The sequence below is a fragment of the Octodon degus genome, unplaced genomic scaffold, assembly GCF_000260255.1.
Source record: "Octodon degus isolate 3935 unplaced genomic scaffold, OctDeg1.0 scaffold00159, whole genome shotgun sequence".
Lineage (NCBI taxonomy): Eukaryota > Metazoa > Chordata > Mammalia > Rodentia > Octodontidae > Octodon > Octodon degus.
The window spans coordinates 5,656,660-5,674,182 of record NW_004524735.1 but is presented as its reverse complement, the minus strand read 5'-3'; the positions used below and the strand labels follow the sequence as shown (position 1 = coordinate 5,674,182).

General features: G+C 50.1%; 1 protein-coding gene across 11 annotated transcripts in view; it reads left to right on the top strand.

Annotated features, from left to right (window-relative positions):
- The window catches only part of Nav2 (neuron navigator 2), a 394,179-nt gene that overhangs the window by 306,601 nt on the left and 70,055 nt on the right, over positions 1-17,523 (top strand). For all 11 annotated transcript variants that reach the window (XM_023702826.1, XM_004642702.2, XM_023702824.1 and 8 more), the window contains one exon: positions 9,160-9,298. In XM_023702826.1, the coding sequence (XP_023558594.1) occupies positions 9,160-9,298 (139 nt within the window). The remainder of the gene's footprint in view (positions 1-9,159; positions 9,299-17,523) is intronic.

Below are 17,523 nucleotides of genomic sequence, written 5' to 3'. Positions count from 1 at the left end.
CAGCCCACCAGGGGGCGGGGCTGGCTGGCATGTGGTGCTGGGGATCGAACCGTGGTCCCTGTGCTTTGCCAAGCTTGTTTCAAGTAGGTGCTCTAGACCACTGAGCCATCTCTCCAGCCCTTTTTTTTCTTTTTGAGATGGGGTCTCACTAGGCAGTGCACGCTGGCCTTGAACTCACTCTGTAGCCCAGGCTGGCCTCAGACTCATAGTGATCCTCCTGCCTCAGTCTTCTGAGCCCTGAAATTACAGGCATCTGCCACCTAGAGAGCCTGCATCTCTCTAGGCTCCCCATCTGAGCTATAATTTTATTTTGTAAATTCTAGTTACCATAACTTCTCCGGTGTGGAGAACTGTGAAGTCTTACTGCGCTTGGCAGATGTCTATTAAAATGTGAAAATGAGTCCGTGGTGCTTGGACTCTTTGGGTCAGCCTCTGGACTCCCTGCCGCTGAGGTTCCTGGACATAGTTTCACCAAGTCTCAATTTGCTTGCTCATCTCTACAAGGGGTGTGGTGTTACTACCTCTCACTTGGAAGAAAATGCTAAGTACCACGTGCCATGACAGCCCTGCCCCTGAGCGCACTGAGCCAGCCACCAAGACCCAGTGTGGTGGCGCACGCCTATAACCCCAGGGCTGGGGAGGCTAAAAACAGGAGGATCACCATGAGTCTGAGCTACGTCGTGAGACCCTGCACCAAATACATTTAGAAAGAAGGACAATGCTAAGTAACAACAGGGCCACCCATAAAGGAAGCTATTAATAAATGTTGGTTATTATTTTTGGCATAGAGTTATGAGAATTAAATGAAATAATGCATCTAGGGAAAATAGCACACAATCTGGCAGGGCCTTAATCCAATTCAAGTTGGCTGCTGGGCATGGTGATTCACACCTATAATCTTAAACTCTGGGAGGCTGAGGCAAGAGGATTGCAAATTTGAGCCCAGCCAGGGCAATTTAGTGATTTAGTGAGACCCCGTCTCAAAAAAAAAAATAAGCAGGTATATGGAGACAGGTCAGTGGGGATTCAGTCCCCAGTACAGAAGAGGAAAGATCAGCAGAAGAGAGAAAGTGGACTTGCTGTTATCTTTCCTGATGGGTTGTGAGAAGTGCGCTCCGCAGGGGTGCCACACCTTCCTTGAAGGTGGAGTTCCCTGCCAGCTGGGGCAGAGGTGAGGATGCGCCAGGTGAGGCTGCTGGGGGAAATAGTTAACATACTTGTGGGGTGGGAGTGGAGGTGGCCTGCCATCCCCTTCCCCAGGGCTTTTTTCTGAGCCCACAGTTGGGCTTGCACACCAAGGGATCTCATTCCGCTGGGCCCTGGAGTTTCCGAGGAACAATTGCCTTGAACAATAGCCAGCAAACAAGTTCCACCAGTCTGGCCCAAGGCAGCTGTCTGGCAGGGCCCGGGGGCTCCGCAGATGGCTCTGTGATTCCGTGGCAGGAACGGCAGGAACGCATGATCCAGGCAGGTAAGACCTCACTTGGCTGGCCAGGTTCCCCAGGCAGGCAGCGGGAGCTGTCTCCTGGAAAAAGGCAGAGGGAGGGCGGGGAGGCCTGGACCTTTCCAAGGACACCAGGGCATCGGTATACGGAGGAGTGTGGGGAGGGTTGGAAACTTTGCTTTCAGAACATGGGTTTGCAATCTGTCTTTACAAGAGTTGTGTGCTACGGGGCTGCAGTGGTATTAGGGAGCAGAGAAGAGCTAATGCATGTGTGCAGTCCTGATTTTTTGTTTTTGTTTTTGTTTTTGTTTTTGTTTTAAGCATCATTTAGCTCGTCTCTCCTTTGGATAAACAGCATTAGGTCTCCTGAAGTCCATTTGAAAAGTATAATGACCTTCCCTCCTGCTGGAGCCTTTCATAACTCCTCCTAGTCTTTTGCCAAGAGCCAGGGTGTAAATGGGGGGGGGACCCTTTCATCATCCCTCTAACCTTGGGGCTCTGTCTTCCTACTTGGCTTCCTGAGAAATAAAATTATAACTCTTAAGATCGCATGAATTCAGGGCCTGAGAAATAAAATTATAACTCTTAAGATCGCATGAATTCAGGGCCGGTACAGATTCCTGCAGCACTTAGCAGCCTCCCACCCCCAAGAGCGCGGGAGGTGGCGGGAGGTGGCTTCAGGGGGTCTGGGGAAGCCAAGCCTGCCTCCACGCTTGTGTGGAATGCTCCCTGCCCACCCACAACAGGAGCAGGATGTGTGGCGGAGCTGGAGTAATTTACGACTCACTCACCTGCGTTCTTCCTAACAGATAGCTTATATTGGGGCTGTTAAAACTGTACTTTAAGCCCTGAGTAGTAGCATTTGAATTCCTAACACAATGATGTCAGCAGCTCTTGCCAGGCTCTGAAACTGGATCTCCAGGCTTAATGGGCTTTGCTTTGCTTCTTTTTTTACTGTGTTTTGAGACTGCCCTGGAAATGGGACCCAGCAGAGCTTGATCACTGAGCTTCATCCCAAACCCTTTTTATTTTTTATTTTTACCTTTAGAGACAGGGTCTCACTAAGGTGCCCAGACTGGCCACAGATTCGCCATTCTCCTGCCTCAGCCTTCCTCAGCGCATGCCACTCTCCAGCACCTCTTCTACTGCTGAGTGGCTTTTCCTGTGGCTTTTGTGGATCCTTTTCCCTTGCCCTGTGCATTTCCCCGGGAGATTGGAGACTCCATTGTGCATATGAGCACCTTGCCTCCGGGTACTGTGTGAGGCGTGGGCCACGGTCAGGTGTCTTCTTGGTTCACTTGCCCACAGACTGCAGGGGGAGGCCCTTTGGTGACTTGTGGTTAGAAGGCGGAGCTGTTTTTTTTTGTTGGAACTAGGGATTGAACTCAGGCCCTTGTGCTTGCTAGGCAAGCGCTTATTCTACTGAGCTATTGCCCCAGCCCCTGTAAGGTGGAGATTTTAAAGCTGATCTCTCTGTAGTATACCTAGAAGCCACCACATGTAGTCTTTCTCCTGAAGGCTGCACCCCAGTTTGAGTCTCACCCTTCTAGTAAGCTGTAGGTCCTGCACATCTGCTCATCCAGGGGGACGTGGGGCTGCAATAAAGCACAGAATGTGCCAAAGGCAGCTCCTGGTGAGCTGGCAGTACTGACAGTGAATGCCTGCAAGATGACATCTGCTTCTCTGTGGATAGGTAGCACGGCCTGATACCCGCTTGTCCTCATTCTGGGGTTCTTCAGGCTCTGCTGCACGGCTACACAGGTAGCATCTGTGGGCAAGAGGGCTCTAGTGGGTATTGTGTCGAGCAGAAGTGCACATCTGGGCCTCGTGTGGCAGTCACTGATGCCACACTGCTGGCTGGCTGTGTCACGGGTATAAGATTTTGTTGCCTGTTCACGAATTCTGTGTGGGCTTCTGCAAATGCTGTGTGGAATGAAATCAGCAACCAAGATGCCTAGAGGTCCTGAGGGGATTTCACTGAGCTTATCAGACCCAAAAGCTACAACTCTTGTTGCATAGGACCTGCTTTACCTTGGTCTTAACCATCGAGCAGAAAAGTATAAAAATGAAGTATAAGAAGTAAAGCCAAGCTGTTATGTTGAGCTGTAGGGGACTCAGGTCAACAATTTCTGACATCGCCAGTGAAGCGCAAGACCCAATACTATTATGGGCTACTGGACTCTTTTAGAATATTTTGCTAAGTTTACACACCTATAATATTCAAATAACGAAACTTAACAAAAAAAGGGTAAACAGATGAATGTCCCTTTTGTATCTGTGTATTCAAAGTGGTTAGGATAGATACATAGTTACATTCTCTTAATGAATAGAGGGATTTGTTCTAATGGTGTTTGTAAATAGGATAACAAGTCTGCATCTTGTACAGCAATTAACCACTAGGAAGAATGTATGCAATGTGTTAATTATTGAAACTGCCCTACCAATTTGGTTTGAAACTGTCTGATTGCTATTTGTTTCTCAATAAAATTATGGGGAAAAAAAGATGCCTAGAGATCAGGAAATTGCAGGTGTGAGAGGCTTCCGTGGGGACTGTCCAATGGGGCCTTTGTTCTAGCTTTCACCTGTGCTTAAAATCACAGGACTCCGGCCTGTCAGAAAGGAATCTTTGGGTGGTTCTGTCCAGCTCATTCCTGTACAGAAAGGAGCCTGCGGCCTGGGAAAATGGGCCTGCACCCGGGAGAGGCTGGTTCCACCTGGCTTGCCAGCCTCCTGGCCTGTGCCTCCCCTCTGCTTGGACAGCAGAGCAGAGAGCATTGTGGGCCAGGGCCTTGGGACACTGCCAGACTTCCTCCTTGTGCCAGGGCTCGGCTGCTGGCTGAGGAGACCCTTGAATCAAAAGTCAGGTTTGCTCATTTTGAGACAGGTTGGCCTCAGACTTCCAGTGTAGGCCTCCCTGAGTTCTGGGATTCTAGGCATGCACCACCACAGCTGGTTCATTTAAAAAAGAAAAGAAAGAAATCACAAAACTGTTTTATAATACTTTCAAATAGGCCACATCTTCCTCAAATGTTATAAATGTGCAAAGATTAGACTGGGGCTGGCCAGATAGCTCAGTGGACTAAAGCACCTGCTTAGACAGCACAGGGACCAGGATTCAATCCCTGGTGTGCCATGCTGGCCCTGTCCCTGGGGCATGCTGAGACAGCAATTGAGACTAGGTGTGGTGGCACGTGCCTGCAATCCTAGCACATGGGAGGCTGAAAACAGGAGGATCACTAAAAGTCCAATCTGTGTAGTGAAACCCTATAGACCCTGTACTAAATACAAAGAAAAAGATTATCCTGGTGACCCTGAAGCTGTAATCTCAAACTTACATATTTGTGTTTTGATTGAGTTCAACATTGTTCATCCCCATAACCTTTCCTGAGGTTTAGCATCTGTACTCTGAGCAAAGGATAATGGGTGGGCTCGGGCCTGGCACATGATTCTCCTCTTAGATGCAAGGCGGGGCCCCTGGCATGGCCTCTGCAGGTCCAGAATGGTGCACTGGACCCTGGTGGAGCACACAGCTCATTCTGCCATGTTACCAGCCTCTTCACTGGAATTCCATTGGCCACACTGCACACCCAGGGCCCCTGGGCTTCCTTCCACTTATAGCCTTACTCACTTCAGCGACCTCTTTCAGCAGGAGCCTCGCCATGCCCCGTCCCAGTCGTACCAATCCCCACGCTGCTAGGTCTGTTCAGCTTCTGTGCTGCCTACTGGTGGGAACAGCTGGAATCGTTTTATAAACAAATGGCAGCTTCCCCCAGGGGCCATGAGTGTCCCAAATGATAAAGCTTAAGCAAAAGGAGGGAATTCATTTGTCCAGTATACTTCTGGCTCTGGCAAGACGCCAGCCCTGGGTCCCTCCGGCTCTGCCCCTCTCCTTCGGGCAAGCCTTCTCCAGCAGTGGAATGAAGTGACTTGGGCAACCCTAGGTTTCTGGTCAGTGCTGTGCTTTCTGCTTTCAGCCCCTCCCTGGGGGGCTGCAGGTCTTCACTGGCTGTCAGTCACATCAGGGACGATGTCCTGCGCACCAAGAACCTCTAAAAGCACGGAAGTAGAGGCACTTGGCAGCCGCAGTTTACAGTGCAGTTTTGGCCAAGTCCAAGAATCACACCATGCACAACCAGTCCTGAAAATGGCACAGAAATGGCATCAAGAAACCTCAGTCACAATGATATGAATCTCTGAAGAGGGTAGATCCCAAGTTCCTTAGGAACATGCATTTTTCCAAGAAGCACAACAAGAAGGGCTTCAAGAAGGTGCAAGCAAACAGTGCCAAGGCCATGAGCGCATGCACCGAGGCTATCAAGGCCCTCGTTGAGCCCAAGGAGGTCAAGCCCAAGATCATCCCAAAGGGAGTAAACCACAGGCTTGCTCAATTTGCCTACACTGCCCACCCCAAGCTTGGGAAGCATTGCCGTGCCCGTATTGCCAAGGGTCATAGGTCTTGTTGGCCAAATGCCCAGGATCCAGCCAAGGCCGAGGCTCCAGCTTCTGCTGCAGCCAAGGTCCAGGCTCCCAAAGGTGCCCAGACCCCTGTGAAGGCTCCACAGTAAAAGCCTCGTATCTGCTAATATAAAAATGGAAGGTCTCATGTGGCCCCTGGAGTGCCATCTGTGGGGGGCTGGTGTCCTCCTGTGCTCTTTGTACAAACAAACCTGAGGCAAGAAAAAAAAATAATAAAAATGTAAAAGTAGCGGCAGGCCCTGGTTTTCATGTTTGGGAATGTGATTTTCCCAGAGCATCCACAGAGCTGGATTTCTTTAGATTACACCTTGGACTCATTGACCTGGTTTTGGGGGATAAGACAGGTGGGAATGAGGGGAGTTCTGTGCCCAGATAGACCACAATTGTCCCCAAGTTCATGAGGGAAAGGAGGCCCAGGTGGCTTCCCAGGCCTAGCGGCAGCTTCCGTCTGCCACATCAGCACCTCTGGGAAGTTTTTTTTTTTTTTTCTTTCTTTCTTTTTTTTTGGCAGGACCGGGATTGAACTCAGCCCCTTGCGCTTGCCAAGGAAGCGCTTATTCTACAGAGCTATCCCCTGGCCCTCTGGGAAGGCCGCTGTTGCACAACGTGGGCTTGCATGTCACTGCCCGCTCCTCACAGCATGAAGTCCCCTTCCTCTTTTCTGTGGGCTACACCACTGCTCAATTACAAGGGTTTCTCATATCTTGGTGTGAAGCTCCCAGCTCTCTGTACACAGATGTGATGGGGTCTCCGTGCTCCACGGGATCCTCTGGGATAATGTCACAGTGTTGAAAAGCCACAGGGAAAACCAGGTACAATTTCAAAGCTCAAAATCTAGGACTTGGATTTATGGGCATCTGTTACTAACTTCCCTTCTGCCTCCCACCAGCCATGTTCCTCTCTTATCAGCCCTCTTTCTTCACAGGATTATGAGAAATTTTAGATACACTAAATTCCTAACCAAAAAGAGCAGATGCAATAAAAGACTCGTGAGATTTTCTCATAATTGCAAGAGGAAATTTGAGGCCTTTTCCCATCTGTGATGGGAGCTTGTCCTAATAGTGTCACATGTTTGCTAGCCCGAAGGAACTGAGGCACAGGAGTGGAGACCTCAGCAGGCAGGGGGTGGGCTCAGAATGCACTTCCGGTGGTGGGCCTGCACCGGAAATGGGCTCTTTCCCTCTTGCACCTGTGAACTCAGGAAGCATCTGAGACATCCATACTGTGTCTCTGGAGAGGTAGGGGGACACAGCCGCAGAATCGGCTGGACACTGCCTCCAAGTTGTTGTGACACTTCTCACAACCCCAGTTGGTCTTCATAAGTAATCTCTAAGCGCCCCCTGAGCAAGTCTGAGAGCCCCCAGAGCATGTGCGAGTAGGAGTGGTTGGCATGTGGCCCAGAGCACCACCATCATTGGGAAGCACAGAAAGCCTAAAGGACCATGTGTTTTGAAATTAGATAGTTTTGCCTTTTTATTTTTGTCTTTGTGGGGGGAGGTATGGTAGATTGATCTGGGGGTGTTGTACATGCCAAGCAAGCATGCTCCCACGCAAGTACATCTCCAGGTTTTTAAAGGTTTACATTGAGATGGGTGTTGAGTTGTGCAGGCTAGTCTCAAAGTTGTGTTCGTCCTGCCTCAGCCTCCCAAGCAACTCAAATTTCAAATGTGTACTACATCATGCCCTGTGACAGGTATGCCTTATAAATTCTGGCACTGACTCCGTGATACTGGTTGGAATAGTTACTTTTTTTCAACCTTGATTTCTTCTATTATGAAATGGGTAGAATCAGGCCTACCTTGCAGGTATGATAAAAGGATTGGAGACATATATAAATGTACACACTAGCTATCCTCCTGAGAATCCCCTGGCTTTGAGCACACTTGCCTTCTCCTCCTTATCCTTTCTGGAGGAGTCCGGTAGTCCTCTTTGGCTGGTGTCATGCCTGCCCTCCTCTTCTGAGTGTATTTAGCATGTTGACTTTTCATGGTCATTTTGAATTTGAAGAAGAGCCAGCTCTTCTTCAAATGATGCCAGCCCTGGTGAACAAGGAGGCAAAGGCACTGTGGTGGTGTACAAGCTCCTGCCTTTCTGTCGGATGACACTTAGCAGCAGCATTCACTGTATTTTTTATCACACCTTGTAAAACTCACAGAAGGACTTCAGAGCAGGCCCAGTAGTAGCAGGAAAAATAGGGTAAGGGGATCCATGTGCCTTCTACTGTAATCAACTTAAACCATTAGATCTCCGCCTGCATTAGACCCTTGCATCCCTGGTACGCCTCAAACAAATGAGAAAATACAGGAGTGTGGGGGCCGAGCTTGGGGCACTTGCGCGGGACGGCCTCTGAGAGGAGGCCTGAAGGACAAGGACACAGAGACAAGTGTCTGGGAATGGGGGCAGCCAGTGCAAAGCCTGGGTGGACTGCCAAAGAATCCTGGCTGAACTGGGAGGGGAGCCCATGGGACAGGGGCCAGGATACAACAGAAAATGGGCTGTTGGACAGGACTGAAGACAGAGGTTGGGTCAGAGGGCTTTGAGAGTGTAGGAGTTTGGACAGTAAGTACCTGAGTCATTCAGGCTGCCATGGGAGATGGATCATTAAGCCATAGAAGTACTGTATGTAGCTCTGCTGGCCCTTTGGTGGTGACCCAGGCAGAGCTGACAGCACCTCCAGGGTGACCAAGGGCACAGAGAGCTGTGTGCATTCAGATGTATTTTGCAAAATGGGATGATAGGTGTTGTGGTGATACTGGGAGGCGAGAGATGGTAAAGTGGAAGGATGGAGAATGGTCGCTAGGAGATGCATTCGAATAGTGTGTGTGTGTGTGGGGGGTGAGCCCAGGGCATTTGAGGGTTGGGGAAAAAAATCAGGATATTATTCTGTCTGCAGCTATTGAGGCCCGTGGCAGTTTCCACAGCCAGTCTTTCCTGTGGCCTTCCTCTCTAAGAGTGCTGTCTGTGTCCCCCGCAGCAGGCCGTGTGTGCCCACACGCCTGCAGCGCTGTCCCGAAAGTGCCTGATCCACTCTGGCTGTGGGCCAGGAAGGAACAGTTAGCTCATGCAATTCCCACAGGGCAGGGTGGGCGGCGAGGGGCAGGGCTGGCATCTGCTCTGGAGCCCCACGTTCAAGGCCAGCTCCAGGCCAAACAGCTTGGCGGGAGACGGCAGCATGCAGGCGGGCGGGCTCTGCCCAGCAGCTGTGAGGGTTTGTGCTCAGGGTGCGCTTGTCTTGACAGCTGGGACGACAGCAGCTCCGTCAGCAGTGGCATCAGTGACACCATAGACAACCTCAGCACGGATGACATCAACACCAGCTCCTCCATCAGCTCCTACGCCAACACACCTGCCTCCTCTCGCAAGAACCTGGACGTGCAAGTATGGAGCATGGGCCCCGGGCCATCTGGGGAGGGTAGTGTCCAGCCTACGAGGGGAGTCCCAGCCTCAGGAGGCTGAGGCAGGAGGATCCCTGAGGGTCTAAAGCCAGCCCAGGCTACGTAGTGAATGTAAACCCTGCTCGCACAAACAACATAGTGAGACTATCCAAAACAAACCAAAAATGCCACCAAAAATAAATAAATGAAAACAAACCGAAGGATGCTGGGCTGTGCTGGGGGATCTCACCCTAGAGCACGGCCCCTTTTCATCCCAGTAACCGCTGCTGTCCTCTGGACGTGTATTCCATCCTTCCAGAGTGCTGGCTGGGAGCTAAGATCGGGAGCTCTTGACCAGGGGATGTGTGTCCAGGCCCGAGGCTGGGAACAGCCTGTGCGTGTTCCCTGTGCCCCTGCCAGTGTGTTCTGTGTAACCTGCAGTATTACTCTGCTAGTAAACAGGATTCTGAAACTGCATTATTTCACATGAAAATGTGCTTCTGGTTTCTCTTTAAAAAACAAAAGTAGGCTGGGGAGATAGTTCGGCGGTCTAGACACCTGCCTGGCAAATGCAAGGACCAAGGTTCACTCCACGGTGTTGCATGCCTATAATCCCAGTGCTGGGGAGGTTGAGACAGGAGGATCACTACAAGTCTGAGCTGCATAGCAAGACCCTATACCAAATAAATGAAAGATTAAAAAATAAAAATATAAAAAAATTTAAAACAAAAAACAAAAGTAGAGTTTTGGCTCCAGGTGGCAGCAGTCAGCAGATATGCAAGTGTCGGGCTCCTTCAGGCAGGTCACTGCGCCAATGCCCCGCTGATCCTGACCACCTGCTGCGTGACTTCAAAACGCTCACCCGAACCCAGGGAAGGAGCATCTTTCAGCGCCCCCAGACGCTCAGCTTTCACATTTGAGACAGTGCATTGCGCGTGGGCACCTGCGCCCGCCCGCCTTGGGTTTCCCAGCTGAAAAAATGAGTGCCACCGAAAGGGGCGGGTCCGGGTCCTCAACCGGCTCCGCCCAAGTGGTGCTGTTATGTCCCGTTTGGTCCTCCTGCTGGTGGGAGCCTCTGCCTGTGGCATGAACCCCGGGGGTCACCTGATAGAACCAGGTGGCCACTGGGTTCTTGGGAAGGGCGGAGCACACACGCCCGCCCCCTCCTCTTCCGGCAGCTGTGACCTCTCGGCTCTCTCAGCCTGGCCTCTGGGAGAGCAGAGCTGAGCAGAGGGTGCGTCAGCGCACGGACGATTGTGTCCTGTAGTCACGTGGACGCGGCTGCCTGGCGCAGCGTCTGTAACCGCGTCTGCACCATGACATTTGCAAGCATCCAGGGCCACGGAGACCATGGGGAAGGCAGAGACATCTCCGGATTCGCTTCCACTTTTTTTTGTTGTTGTTGTTTTGTTTTTGTTTTTGTTTTTATTTTTTTTTTATTTTTCAACAAATAATACACTGCATATATTCTTCGTAGTAGTTAATTGCTGTACAAGATGCGGACTTGTGATCCTATTTACAAACACCATTAGAACAAATCATTCTATTCATTAACAGAATGTAACTATATATCTATCCCAACCACTTTGAATACACAGATACAAAATGGACATTCATCTGTATACCCCATTTTTTCTAAGTTCCGTTATTGAATATTATAGGTGTGTAAACTCAGCAAAATATTCTAAAAGAGTCCAGTAGCCCATAATAGCATTGGGTCTTCTGTTTAACTGGCAATGTCAGGAATTATTGACCTGAGTCCCCCACAGCTCAACTTAACAGCATGGCTTTATTTCTTATAATTTCGTCTTCATACTTTTCTGCTGGATGGTTAAGACCAAGGTAAAGCAGGACCTATGCAACAAGAGTTGTAGCTTTTTGGTCTGAGAAGGTCAGTGAAATGCCCTCAGGATTTGTCCTGAGATCCTGTCGCTTCCACTTTTGATGTCTTCATTTTAGCCGGAATTTGTAACTGTTTTGGGGAGTGAAGACGGGCTGAGATAGATAGATAGATAGATAGATGATTGATAGATAGATAGATAGATAGATAGATAGATAGATAGACAGACAGACAAGACAGACAGACAGACAGACAGACAGACAGACAGACAAACTCCAAATGAAAAAAGGACACAAAGCATGCTAATTTTTAAAAATTTACTCAGGCTCCCCTTAATGTTGTTCAGTTCATTTTAGGAATATTCCAGGTCATTAAGCAAGTATTAACAACCAGACTGTGAGCCGCACTGCCTGGGAGCAGTCACTGTTCATCAGTGATTAGACACAAATTAGAAACACCCAGCCACCCACCCGACACTGTATGTCCTACGTCCTGTCCACCGTGTCCCTTTCCTTGTGGATGGTGGCTCTTTGGTTTTTCTCCTGAAGCTCATTCTATACCAAAGGGGACAAGCAGTAAGCACCCTGCTGTTAGGTACACAAGTAGGGGTCCCTATATGGGGACCGCATGGCAAAGATCAGGAAGCTGTGAGGTGGGCCACCTATGCCAGCATTTGGGATGCGGTCCCTGACCTCAGCCCTCCTGCAGAGCGCAGAGCTATAGGAGCCCAGAGTTCCACAAATATCTCGTGCTTAGAGACCCTCGTCTATCATCACGGCACAGTTGAATGTGTTTAAAGCCAGGGGCCACCACACCTCTTTGTCACCCATTCAGTTTGCAAATATTCCATCAGAGGAAGTTCAAGAATACTAGACAAGGGCTGGTGAGATGGCTCAGTGGTCTAAAGCACCTACTTAGAACTAGCTTAACAAAGCACAGGGACCGCGGTTCAATCCCCAGCACCACATACCAGCCAGCCCCGGCCCCTGGTGGGCTGAGCTGGCCACACACACACACACATAAATAAAGTTCTTTAAAAAAAAAAGTATCATGTCATCTGCAAATAAAGATAATTTTTAAAAAAAGAATACTAGACAAAAGTCTTTACATCAAGATAAAAGGACGGGAGGCCTACTTTTCCTACGGTAGTTATTTCCTATAAATGTATCAGAGCTTAAACTATTAAAATAGCAAGGTAGGGGCTGGGGAGATGGCTCAGTGGAATAAGCAATTGTCTGTCAAGCGGAAGGGCCTGAGTTCAATCCTTGGTTCTACAAAATAAATAAATAAATAAAATAGAATAGAATAGAATAGAATAGAATAGCAAGGTGTGATGACACCTGTCTATCCTCCCAGCAGTCTGGAGACTGAGGCAGGCTTTCTGTGAATTCAAAGCCAGCCTCAGCTAGATATCAGGGTCCTTCCTCCACATACAAAAAAGGAGCAAAATAAAAACTCGAAGAGCAGGTCGTGGGTAACAAAAAGAGACCTCAGTTTCTCTATTCCAGAGCAGTTCCAGGGATCTCTATCTGCCACTGTAGATTTTTAGTGCTGTTCCTTTGTTCCCATCCAGGGAGCATCTCAAAATATTTGAATCAGCGTAATTCGCAGCTTCCCCTTCCCACCACCTCCTCCTGCAGGCTGAGGGAGGCCAAGGGCCATTACTCCTCTCCCAGCCACATCACCGTGGAGGATGTGCCGTGCACCCTGCCCGGCGCTCCTCTTGCCCGGCTCATTCAATTCTGTCACATGCTGGCTGCCCCTAGGCTGCCCAGACCGGAGTTAGGAGGCTGGGTTCACATCCGGGGAACCAGGATGTAATTGTCTGGCAAGACGGTAGAGATTGAAGGAGCAGGAGGCGGCTAATGGGAAAGAATGAATGAACGGAAGTCCCCTTTGTCCTGGACATTGAGGACTGCTAAGGTCGACCCAGCGGGTACGCATGGCCAGCTGTCCCAGCCCCAGCTGTGGACAGACCTCCCCCAGGACAACTGGTGAGTCCAGGAGCAACCACAGCACAGTGTCCCAGCAGACACCAAGTCAAGTGTGACATCCTCACAGGAGCTAATCAATGCAACTATAAAATAGCACAATCGCACTGAGCTGGGTGAGCTCGTCAGAACGTGCATCTCCTGGTGAGAGACTGGAGGGGTGGCTCAGAAGTTTCTCCAGCCCTTCCTCAGACCGTCCTTTTCTACTCTTCCTTTTCCTTTCTCCATCTGTCCCTCCCTCCCTCCCTCTCTCCTTCACTTTCTCTGTCCCTCTGGATTTCCTGCCCTCTCCCTCTTCCATTCAGGGTAGAAACCTAACATGTACTGTATCTTTTTTTTTTTCCCCAGAAGCAGAGATAGAACTCAGGCCCTTGCACTTGCCAGGGAGGTGCTTATTCCACTGAGTCATCTCCCCGGCTTTTTTTTTTTTTTTTTTACTGTATCCTTAATGAATTTGCTCGTAGTTTCAGAACAGCTCTTATCTTCATGTACAGCAGTTTGCTTGGGGGCCATGTGTCGGAGCAGAGGGTTGACACACTCGTGTCTCTCCCTGCTGTAGTCATCCACGCACTCCTTCACTGGTTCACGTCCTCACTTGGTTTTGTGGAAGGCAGCATGCTGAGGACGGAGGAGCGGAGACGCATGAGTCAGGATGTCCCTTCATCATGTGCCGGTGGAAGTTTACTAAAATAGATGGGGGGGAAATATATGTCCCCTACTGGTTTACCTTTTGCTAATCAGAGAATTACAGTTCTGAGACCTGTGTCCAGGTTCCTTTTCTGGAAGGCCGTGGGTAGTGCTGGAACCCTCGGCTGTGCCCTGGCCGTTGGGGGCACTGAGCTGGAGCCAGGGGACCCCGCTTGCTAGGAGCTGCTCTCCTGACTGGAAAGTTACTTCCCCTCTGCAAATATGGTTTTGCATGGGCTGTGAAGCATGGTGAGTAATACAGCCAAGGAGGACAAGGAGCTAAGACTGTGTGGTGGGACTCGGTACCCCATGGGACAAGTGGCCAGTGACGGGGCTGATGCCAGTGACTTCTGTTGTCAGTGGGGTTCCAGTCCACATCGTGCTGTCTGTGTGAGGGTCTAGGACTGAGCAGGGAGTGTCCCCGGCCTCTGTGGCTTTGGCCATAGCAAGAAGAGACGTAGCCTGTTTAGCCTCGCGAAAGACAAAACTGGGATCCACTCTTACCATAGCCATGGATGCTGAAGGCCGGGTTTTTCAGAGGTGGGAGGGTTGGTGACAGAGACACCTTTCTAGGGGCCTCTCCACCTGCAGCTCCTTGAACTCCCTAGCCCCTCCCTAGGAGGTCTGGAACACAACACAGCAATCTCACGGATAGAAAGTGACTTCCCTCAGGTCATGAAGCAAGCAGGTGGCAGTGCCCAGCACTTGAACTCCAAAGCCTGTGGCCTTACACCACCTATCATCTCCTCAGAAGCTGGCCTCCCCCGGGGGCCCTTCTAACTTGTCTCCCCCGACTCCCTTGCCCACCAGGCTGTTGAATGGTGAAGGAGCTGCCAAGTGGCGGCGGTAGCAAGGTCCTTCAGAGGCTGCCTGAGGCAGTGCACGTCCATAATCCAGCACTCTGGGAAAGGGCGGCAGGGAAATCGCAAGCCTGAGCCTAGCATGGGTAGCTCGGTGATTTAGTAAGATCTTGCCTGCAAGAGGAGAAAAACTTAGTGTGAAGGCTGTGGGGTTTGATCCCCAGTACCAGGAAGAGAAGAAGGGACGGAAGGAGGAGGTTGGTACAAATCCTTAGAGAAGAATTGCTGCGGAGATATAAACACACAGCTAATACAAGTCCCAGAGCAGACGCCTAGCCATTCAAAAAGCTGACAAGGACCCAGTTCAGGGGAGTGAGGCCGGAGGATTATTCTTCATTGAGAGGAAGACAGGCAGGCAGAGACAGAGACAGAAGCTGTGATCTTCAGCCAGGGTCTTGGCTGGTTGGAGTATAGCCAGCCAGCCCGCTAGCCCACTCAGATGTATGGAATGGGAACACCCCATGTAGGGATAGTATTAGGCATTAAAGGGTTTGTAGCACTTCTTCTGTGCTGGGACTTAGAGAACCAGTGAATGCTACATGCCTGGGCATGTGGCCGTGGATGTGGATGTGGCCGTCGGCCACCTGGGATACCTCCATCACTAGCTCGTCTTCCTCTTTGTCGTCAGCTTGGGCCTCTTTTTTTGCTTCAATGCGTGGTTTCCTATTTTGCTTTTGTTAGTACATTTGCAGTACATAACAATTGTATTCATCATGGGGAGCTGGTATGTGTGCACGTATTTTCCTCCATGCCCTCTTCCTTGCTCAAAAAAAGTTTCTCTCCCTCCCTCCCTCCCTCCCTCCTTTTTCTTAATGCCTCCTTTTCTGTGTAATCTGCCTTTTCTAGGAGCCTGAGAGATAGCTCCATAGAATAAGTGCTTGCCTGGCAAGCACAAGGGCCTGAGTTCAATCCTCGGTTCTGCAAAAAAAAAAAGAAGTATCAAGCCTTTTAAGGGCCAGTGGTATAGCTCAGCAGACTAACCGCTTGCTTAGGTAAGCGCAGGGGCCGGGGTTCAATCCCAACCCCAGGTGCGCTGAGCCAGTGATGGAGTCCAGGTGTGGTGGCACACGCCTGTAATCCCAGCACTTGGGAAGGAGAAATCGGGAGGATCGCTATGAGTCTGGACTGTGTAGTGAGACCCTGCACACACACACAAAAAGAAAACCTAATCTGCCTTTTCTATTTAGTCTTTCAGTGTCTCACCACAAAGAGACAATGTGCGATTTACATGTCTCTCCAATTTCTTTTGCTTTGGACTTCTTACTCTGATTTTATATCATTTTATTTTCTCCTCCTTGCCTCAGTCCTCTTGGGTAAAATGGAGCATGTGAACTGTTACTTACTCCCTTGCGGTTTCTGACATCAGTGAAACTTAGAGGAACACACAGATCATGTTAGCTCGGGGCTCGGCATGCAGTCGGGGCTCAGTGAGTTTTGATTGGCACTTACCACTATTATTGACACCATTACGATGTGATTGGGGAAACAGATCTAAGAACATTCAAAGAAATAATGCGGTAACCCAGGATGTGCAATGTGGTAAATTTATAGTATATTTTCAAGCACTTGTTTTTGTCTTTTTGACACAGGGTCTCACTATGCAGTTCAAGCTGGCCTTGAGCTCGCTTTGTAGCCCAGGCTGGTCTTGAACTTGCAATGATCCTCCTGCCTCAGCCTCCCCAGTGCAGGGATTACAGGTATGCACCACCGTGCCTGGCTAGAGCACAGTAGAATATGTTAGAATATACTTAAATGCAAACTCAATGAAATTGAAGACTTGAATTTGATTATTGTAGTATTCCCTGTGTAAATAAGCTTACCTAGCTCACAGTGGTACCAAGTAATACTTACTAAGTAAATGCTTCCAAAGCCAGGCTTTTCTTGCCCTGAGCCCTCTGTATATGCAGTTCCGGCTCCTGGGCCTGCTTTTCCCTTACTCCTCTTAGTAAGTTAATTCTTCAAGTCTCTTCTCCCACAAGATCCTAGCTTACTGCTGCTCCACACCTTCTCCTCCTCGTCAAGATCTGCACTAGTTCCAGGTCATCCAAACTGCCCTCTCCTTAGAAGAATCCACAATGATGGATTTGTGTTTACCTGTTCAATCTCTGCCTGTCTCACTGACTGCAAACTCCCTAGGGGCTGGGAATGCCTGTGATCAGACCCTCCAGGTGTCTGGGCGTGGACTCTGGGCGGATGGATGACCTGAGGCACTTACAGGACCTGGGCTGTGAAGCTGGGACAGTGGGGTGGGGGGGTTCCTGCTCCTCCAGAAATGGAGCTGAAGGCCACGCTCGGTCCTTCCTTCACCCCATGACCAGAGGGTGCCTGAGTCGGACAGGCGTATGGTCCTCATGGTGCATCTCTGTTGCTCACTCCATCACTCACAGGGTCCTGGTGGACTCCTGCGCCCCGCCCCAGTGTGGGTCTCCCGCTTTGTGGTGCTTGCCCCGGCTTTCACACCGGGGCTGCCCTGCTCGCCTGCCATCTCTGCTGCCTTTGCCAGAAGTCAGCATGTGTCTGAGGAGTGACACAGCAAAGGAAGGAGCCCTCAGGTAGTTGGGACAGAGATGCAGGAGTTGTAGCAGGAGCAGACATTGGCGAGAGGCGGGAGGCGAGTCACCTTGAACTCATCTGCCATTTTGGTTCCCTTTGGCCACAGCATCCGGGAGAGGAGTATGCTATGGCCTGACATGCATCGGGCCAGGTCCTTATCTTGTGGTCATTGTCATGTGCTGCCCACGCTTGGTAGTGTGGCACTTGTGTCCCGAAGTGTTGCTGCCCTTCCTGCCCCCTGTGCCATGTTCCTTCCGACCGTGTCTTTTGGTGTAGCATGTCCTTACCCAAATGTGCT